This window comes from Sinocyclocheilus rhinocerous, unplaced genomic scaffold (assembly GCF_001515625.1).
Source record: "Sinocyclocheilus rhinocerous isolate Xijiao unplaced genomic scaffold, SAMN03320098_v1.1 scaffold5761, whole genome shotgun sequence".
In the NCBI taxonomy this organism is placed as follows: Eukaryota; Metazoa; Chordata; class Actinopteri; order Cypriniformes; family Cyprinidae; genus Sinocyclocheilus; species Sinocyclocheilus rhinocerous.
Window position 1 is genome coordinate 13,780 of NW_015632525.1, and position 9,039 is coordinate 22,818.

Consider the following 9,039-nt stretch of genomic DNA (forward strand, 5'->3'; position numbering starts at 1 on the left):
CCCAGGGGGGAGGGGGGGGGGGGCGCCCTGGAGGCTGGTGCAAGACAGGGACAGGGCAGAGACAAGGAAGGCCTCCAGGGCGGATCAGGGAGCCATGGCGGAGCAGGCAGTTCAAGGTTGCCATGGCGGAGCAGGGGACTCAGGAGGCCATGGCGGAGCAGGGGACTCAGGAGGCCATGGCGGAGCAGGCAGTCTAGGAGGCCATGGCGGAGCAGGCAGTCCAGGAGGCCATGGCGGATCAGGGGAATCAGGAGGCCATGGCGGAGCAGGCAGTCCAGGAGGCCATGGCGGATCAGGGGAATCAGGAGGCCATGGCGGAGCAGGCAGTCCAGGAGGCCATGGCGGATCAGGGGACTCAGGAGGCCATGGCGGATCCTCCGTGACCTTAGCCGGCTCGGCCACGGGCATATGGCCCTCCCCCAAATTTTTCTTGGGGAAAATTAGGAATTCTGGGCGGCCCACTGGAGGGCGCTCTGGAGAGCTGGACGGAACCAGCAAGGGCTAAGGAGAGCTGGATGGAACCAGTGGAGACGAAGGAGAACTTTCTGGAGCGGATTCTGGGGTGAGGATAGGAGCCGAGAACTCTGGAGGTCAGTGGCGGCCGGCGGGCTTGACGGCGAGCTGGTTCTGGATCAGGGCCGGATGCTCTCCAGACACTGGAGGATCCCTTCCCTCCAGCTTAGTCCAGTGGTGTCTGGGAGGTCCACGGGGCGATAGAAATTAGCCCCGATCCAGAACAGCGAGTTCAGCGTGGCGTCGTCTAACGCCGCACTCGCGGCGATCCCGCAGAACTCCCACGCATACTCCACGAACGGGACATCCAGGCGAGCTAGGGCGGTGAACTGAGCGGCAACTTCCATAGCCGCGGGGAGAAACTGGGAAAACAAAAAACTTTCAAAAAACAAAACAGGGAGAAGGGGCGCCACTTACTTTTTGTTGGTCTGGAATTCTGTCACGGCTCGCTACTGTTAGGAGAACGGAGCGAGGAATGAGGAGACGCAGAGTCCAATTCAAACATACAGTATTTAATAACATCCAGGGAAACACATGTAGCAAGGGTTGACATTAACAATTCCAGACAAGGGAGAACAGAACGGGCTAGAACTCAAATAGGGCAGATAACGAGGGGCAGACAGGTGATGAGGATAACTAAATGACAAGGAACACCTGGAACAAATTGGAAACAATTAGGACAGGAACGGGAAGGACCAAATAAGGGCATGGAAACAGGGAAAACAAAACAAAAACCGACCATGAACATGACACCTAGAAGGTGCTGGAGGTTATTGTATAAATCTCCTATTGAAAAACGAACTGCAGCTCTACAGTGGAGAATTATACATTGGGCAGTAGCTACAAACAGATACGTGGCACATATCGATCCCACTTTAGAAAAGAAGTGTCCCTTTTGTGATTTAGAGGAATCAGTTGATCATCTGTACTTATTTTGTTCTAGATTGAGAGGTGTTTTTCAGACATTAGAAAACTGGATTGAAAAACTAGGTGAAGAGTTTAATGATAATGTTTTCATTTTTGGGCCAAATTATAAGGCTTCAGATAAGAGAAGAACTGGTATAATTAATTTTTTAATAGCGGAAACCAAAATGGCAATATGGGTAACAAGGAAAAAATATATAAATGAAGAAGCTTTAGTAGACCCAGAGAGAACATTAAGTGCTTTTGTGACTTCAAGGATTAAAGCAGAATTTGTGTATTTTAAACTGACTAAAAATCCGGTTTGTTTTAAGGAAACATGGGGTTTAAGTGATGTGTTGTATACTATGGATCATGAGGAAAACCTAATTCTAAATTTTTAATTTTGGTGGTAGGTAATAAATTAAATGCTGTGTAGTATTGATGTGATATGTGATGATGGTTGGTAATTGTAAAAAAAGGGGGAAAAAACAACAACAACATTTGTATAAATAAAGAGATATAAACGTCTCTCTCTCCCTCTTTCTCTCTCTCTCTGCATATCATTGACTTAAGCCTCCGTTACTAGCTCTAAAATGACATATTGGAATTAGCAACAGAGGCTTGGGATCAGATCCGTAAGAAATTAATTCTGTACATAGGATCTTTTTAAGGACTAAATCTGGACGAATATCTTAAAACATCTTAACAGTGTCTTAAGATGTGGTAACCATGGTATAAGCAAAATAATTGACCACAGGCAGTTAAAATATTAAAAAATAATGCACACCAAAGTGTAATGTCAGTCTGTGCCATGTAAATTATTTTTCGATGATTCAACGGCCTGTTGTCAGTTATTCCTTATTATTTGAATTTTAGAGTTTTAAGCTCCTCTTTTGCAATATTCGTCTACTAGCCACGTTTGACACACTTACAAAGTGTTAAGCGATCACAATTTCTGCTTCTTGATTTATCGTCAACATAATTGTTTGCGATATTTGCCTGCTGGTTATTTATCCTGAAAATGTTTCATTTTAATTTGGCATTTGCCTTGTCTTGCATTGGTAACAAGCCTCCACAAGTTTTCATGGTGTTAGTTGCTAGATGTCAAGAGTTTAAATCCCCCAATCAGAGCTTTTCTCTTAAATCAATACATTTTATGCCCAGTGGTTTACTTATTTTTCCCAACCTGGCAACCATGCGCAATCAAGCTGTCAATCAAGCTTAAGCGCATTTACTTCTTACACAAGAAGCTAATAAGAAATGGTAGATGGATTTGGAATCTCACAAAGGTTCAGCATCCACAACTTAAAGCTGTGTGTTGTCAGTCAGCAACCGGCCCTTCTTACAAGACTAAGATGAGCAACCCCTCTCCTCGGGCACACTAACGACAGCATTTTAAATGCCATGGTGCCTCTCTAATGAATTAGATTAATGTGGTCACCCATCCATTTTACTCTGCCGCTAGAGCATAATTTACTAAACAGGAAATGGAACTGTGATGTTAATCAGTCTATAGATTTTCTGTCTGCAGCATGAAGATATGTGTGCCCTGAGGGAAGTCAGCATGCTCAACAGCCATCTAAGAGACAATAAAGTTTTTTTTTTCTCTAGGAATAGAGGATTATTGTTGCGGCTCTTAGCATATTTACACTGCAAATTGTTTGTATTGAGTCAAAGTGTATTTCGGCCACTGTGCTTGGTGAAATCTCGATCATGGAAAGCGTCCAAAACAATCATGTTTTTCTTAACAATCATATTTGCTAGCTGTCACAAATGTCAGAATACTTGTGCGGTCTACTGTGGTTTCTTTTATTTTTATACATGTTTAGCCCTTTTTATATATTATTATATGAGGCATAAAACCCTGTTTAAGATGATGTCTGTCATATTTAATTTATATATACATACACTGAACAAAATTATAAACGCAACACTTTTGTTTTTGCCCCCATTTTTCATGAGCTGAACTCAAAGATCTAAGACTTTTTCTATGTACACAAAAGGCCTATTTCTCTCAAATATTGTTCACAAATCTGTCTGAATCTATGTTAGTGAGCACTTCTCCTTTGCCAAGATAATCCATCCACCTCACAGGTGAGGCATATCAAGATGCTGATTAGACAACATGATTATTGCACAGGTGTGCCTTAGACTGGCCACAATAAAAGGCCACTCTAAAATGTGCAGATTTATCACACAGCACAATGCCACAGATGTCGCAAGTTTTGAGGGAGCGTGCAATTGGCATGCTGACTGCAGGAATGTCCACCAGAGCTGTTGCCCGCTAAGCTAACAAAATACTAAATTAATTCAGCTGGACACACTTTCCTTATTTTTTCCACAACAAATGGCCAAGCAAGCGCAGACACTGACAAGATACGCGATACAGAACGAGACCAAACGCGATATCAGCACGTCTCCACACAGTAAACAAAACCCAAAAAAAGATCATAATATCAGATCGCACATCATTACAACAAACTTACCATATTATCGCAGACGATGCTGTATCACACACCCCAGACTCGACTTGAGTGGAAAAGGAATCATCCGGGGTTGTGCGTGCACTTGTTTGCACATGAGCATGAGTCTAACTTGCTTTCCTGCAGTCCGTGTTCTTCTGACTTCTGACTATTTTGTAGTAACTAACGAATATGCTTCGGGGAAATGTATCAGAGTAAAAGTATACATTTTAATTAAGAAATGTAGTGGAGTAAAAGTAAAAGTTGTCTGAAATATAAAAACTCAAGTAAAGTACAGATACTCCCAAAAATACTTAAGTACTGTAACAAATTATTATTACTTTGTTACATTACACCACTGCTTTTGTTGTTATATTGCTGTTGCTAACATTTTATATAAGCCGCAAGAACTGTGGCACTATGTTACAGTGCTTTTACCAGATTTAAAGAGGTTTCAGGCATTCACATTTACATAATTTGCTTTATTACATTATTGGCATACAGTAATACAACATATCTTAAACATCCTGTTGGATCTTGATCTGTTTGTCTATGTTTTGCAGTTGCACTGGGGCGAAACCAGCCCCTGAAGAGAGAGAAGCCCAAATGGAAGAGCGACTACCCAATGACTGATGGGCAGCTGCGCAGCAAGCGTGATGAATTCTGGGATACCGCACCGGCTTTTGAAGGCCGCAAGGAAATTTGGGATGCACTTAAGGCAGCTGCCCAGGCCTTTGAGAGCAATGACCATGAACTTGCTCAAGCCATAATTGATGGCGCCAGCATAACATTACCACACGGTAAGAGGCGCATGTCACAGATGCTGGTATACCAGCGTGCTTTGTAGCATATTAATAATTGTTTCTCATTCTGTATTTAGCTGTTTTTTTTTTTTTAAATCGTCTTCCAACGTTTGTGAAAATATGTTTTCTTTTTTATTTCTATTTTTCTATGTCTTAGTTTCTCTTCCCTTTTTTTTGTGGCTTGCTTAGTTGGGGACAAAGAGTCGAAAAATAAAGCAGATCTTGCAGTTTTTAAGGCATTTATGTAGGCAGAAACACTATCCTTCCACAATTTGAAAAACCTGTAGTTTTGTTTTCTTCCAGCTGCACTCCATTTTCTGGGCTGTTCTCTTTAGGGCGTGAGTGTGCTTGTTATGTCACCGCATCGGATTGTTTTCCTTAAAGGGATAGTTCTCCCAAAAATGAAAATTTGCTGTTAATTTACTCACCCTCAAGCCATCCTAGATGTCAAGAAAATATTTACTTGAAATCATGGTCCTTAGTGATTCATAAAATGCAAGTCAGCAGCTACCGTTTTAGAGAATAATAATAATAAAAAAATTCAAGAAACACAAAATTAACTGATATATATACGATATATATACTGCCAATATATTGAGGTATTATGAAGCGAAACAATTAGTCTGTGCGAGAAACTGAACATTATTTACATCATTACCTATAATCCATAGCCTCAGGCAATGGGGAAATCTGATTATTTTCCGTAAACTGGTTCTTTCAGACAGTTCATTTCAATGAACTGGTTCAGTTCACTAGTTCATTTACGTAATCATGCAGTTATGTAATGTAAACGCAATTATGTTATTAAAGCACTGAATAATGATGTGAAATGTGGGTGTTTTACATGTCTAAAGCATTTAAAGTAAATAAACTAGTCTTCATCAGCTCACCTTTTTACATAAACAATGAGAAACCATTAAAACTTTAATTTTGCTCCTTCATTCAAGTGTTAGGTTCACGCATGCACATATCACCGGCTCATCAGTCTTTGGTCAGAGTTGGAACTATTGCCTTAGTTCAGTGTACTGTTGGAGGAACTGGAGCGCTGAATGAGTTGTCAAAAACCAGCATTACAGCATGATATATGCCAGTATTTTGGTTCATTTTGAGTCAAAGTGACTGTCAGGCACATACGAAAGTGAGTTTTGATTAAGTAACATGTATATCTGTGCTGCTCGAGCTCCAAACTGTTTCAGACGGTTAAGTCCAATCTTAAAAAGAACTGGTTCAAAAGAATGATTCATCTCTCTGGACTGTTTGACTGAGGATATGGATTACAGGTGGTAATGTCATAAATAATGTTTAGTTTATTGCACAGACTAATCGTTTTGCTTCATAAGACCTCAATATATCTTCAGATACCAAGAGTATTTTGTGTTCCTTGATGTGCTTTTTTTTTCTCAAAAAATGTGCAGCCGCTGACTTGCATTTTATGAATCACCAAGGACCAAGGTTTCAGCTTATAATCTTTTTTACTGTTCTATTCAGAAACAAAGTCATCTACATCTTGGATGGACTGAGGTTGAGTAAATTAACAGCAAATTTTCATTTTTGGGTGAACTATCCCGTTAATCTTCTTTAAGCGCAAAGGAGCAACCATGTGTAAAGTGCTAGAAAAGAGAGTCAATAGTTTCTGTGGAAACATCAAAGGTAACACTTTATTTCGATAGTCCACTTTAGACATTCTATTAACAGTAAGTAACTTTGCAACTACATGTCAACTAGCAGTTAGTATAGTATTAGTAGACTGTCTGCTTAATATCTTCTAACACTTTCTTTGTCAACTTATTCTACTAACCCTAAACCTACCCTAACAGTCTACTCTGAGAATTAGTTGACATGTAGTTGACATGTAGTTACAAAGTTACTTATAGTTAATAGAATGTCTAAAGTGGACTATCGAAATAAAGTGTAACCACATCAAATTCTTTTGAGCTATCTGGTATGCTGAGGAGTTGAGACGAGTGAGGAAGATAGTTTAGTTCTAGTCTTTAATGGTAGAAGTGATAGTTCAACCATATTTGTAACAAGGAGTTGAGTTTGCAGCTTTAGTTAAATGGACTATACACAAAACTACATAATGATCTGAAATGTCATCACTCTGCTGCAGCACCATCAACATCGATTCCATGTATCAAAAATAAATCTAGAGTTTGATTCCAACTATGAGTGGACCCTGGCACGTGTTATCTAACTCCAGTAGAGTTTAGAATGTCTATAAATGCCAATTCCAATGTGTCTTTTCCATTATCTACATGGATATTAAAATCACCAACAATCAAGACTTTTTGTTTGCAGCCAGTATGAAGCCAGCCAAAAATGAAAATTTGCTGTTAGTTTACTCACCCTCAAGCCATCCAAGATGTGACTTCTTTTCTTGAGTAGAACAGTCAAGAAAATTTTTACTTGAAATCATGGTATTATGATTAACTGATATATATATACTGCCAATATATTGAGGTATTATGAAGCGAAACAATCAGTCTGTACGAGAAACTGAACATTATTTACATCATTACCTATAATCCATAGCCTCAGGCAATTGGAAAATCTGATTATTTTCCGTAAACTGGTTCTTTCAGACAGTTCATTTCAATTAACTGGTTCAGTTCACAAGATCGTTTACGTAATCATGCAATTATGTAATGTAAACACAATTATATTATTAAAGCACTGAATAATGATGTGAAATGCAGGTTTGTTTACATGTCTAAAGCATTTAAAGTAAATAAACTAGTCTTCATCAGCTCGATCAATCACACTTCGGAGCAGTGTTTCGGAACATCTGCGCTTCGGGGTCTTGACACCGTGTCGAAACATCAGTTTCGCGTCAGCCATCCCTAGTTCCTTGTTGCCTTGCCTTGCCTAGTTTTGACCCTGGACTGTTTCCTTGTATCTGATTGTTTGCTGTAGTGGTGGGCAGAGCGAGGCTTCATGAAACACTGAAAGAGTCGAAGCAAATGTGCTGAGGCTTCGAAACAATTCGACACCCGTCTCTACGGTGACACCTAGTGGTCATTTTCAAGTATTGCTCTGAAACAGTATTGACATTGACAAAAACAGTATTGTTGTGCTTGTCATTCCACCATGTGGGTTGGGGGAGTGGTTAGTGTGCATGATTGGCACGTAGTCAGAACCTGTCACTTTAGGTTCGAATCCCGGGTGAAGCGTGTACATAATTATAAAAAATATTTGAAAGTTGTGTTTTTATTGTTCTGTTCTTGTAATCTCTCTGACAACGGAATGAACTCTTTGTGAATGTTATTTTGGTCATGAACAAATTTACATTAATAAAAGACATCAAGCCACAACGCCTGGCATTTTTTGCATATAAAGATTTTTATTTAAATATATAAATTGTTCTGCTGCATTAACTCCACTTTTATACTTTGCGGGAGTTAGGTTAAGACAGATGTGCGATTGTGTGGTTTGTTCCCGACCCTGTTGATCAAAAGCAGATTCGGGTCTCGAAACACTTGTGAAACATCCCGATGCTTTGATTTGCCTTAGTCATGGTGTGCCACAGACATGGGTGTTTCGAATCACACTTCAGAGCAGTGTTTCGAAACATCTGTGCTTCGGGATCTCGACAACGTGTCGAAATGTCAGTGTTGCGTCAGCCATCCCTAGTTTGCTGCCTGCCCTGATCTTCGCCTGTTTATTGGAGTACTCTTTTGTCTCTTCCTGGATTATACCTGTTAGCTGTTGTTTGACTCTGCCTGTTTTGACCACTCTTTTGAATAAAACCTGCACTTGGATCCACCAACCCCGTTGTCACGTTCTCCAACATTACAACCATATTCAGAATTTTAGTTTTGATCACTAGATGTGAGATTTGGTGTCACTGATGTCAAACTGGATGTCTTGACATGCCCAATTTGAATATGCATATATTTGATCTGAGAGCTAAAAAATGAGAGCTTCATTCCTTTTAATTTGTGATCTAAAACATGATAACATAGTTGGCAGGGGTGTGCAATATTGCAGTGTTCATTTTGTCAACGAAGACGACGACAAAAAATATTCGTTAACGAACATTTTTTCTGTAACTAAGACGAGACAATGACGAGCTAAAACTAGTATCTGATGATAAAACTATGACGAAATTTATGCGTGACTTCGTTAACAAGACGAGACTGGACTATAATGTTATTTGAGGACTACCAGACATTCAAAATACATCTATGAACAACTATACTTTTTATAAGTTGCTCCCTTTTCACTAGTTAAAGGGATAGTTCACCCAAAAATGAAAATTGTCATCATTTATTCAAGTTTTTCCAAATTCAATCCTTGATTCAAATTTCTCATAAGCTTAATTGATTTGGTCTAAAGAGAGAAGAATTAATGACTATTTT

General features: G+C 39.7%; 1 protein-coding gene across 1 annotated transcript in view; it reads left to right on the forward strand.

Annotated features, from left to right (window-relative positions):
* Positions 1-1,612: 1,612 nt before the first annotated feature.
* The window catches only part of LOC107742630 (ubiquitin domain-containing protein 2-like), a 26,050-nt gene continuing 18,623 nt past the window's right edge, over positions 1,613-9,039 (forward strand). The window contains exons 1-2 of the mRNA XM_016555680.1: positions 1,613-1,616; positions 4,442-4,678. Coding sequence (XP_016411166.1) covers positions 1,613-1,616; positions 4,442-4,678 — 241 coding nt within the window. The remainder of the gene's footprint in view (positions 1,617-4,441; positions 4,679-9,039) is intronic.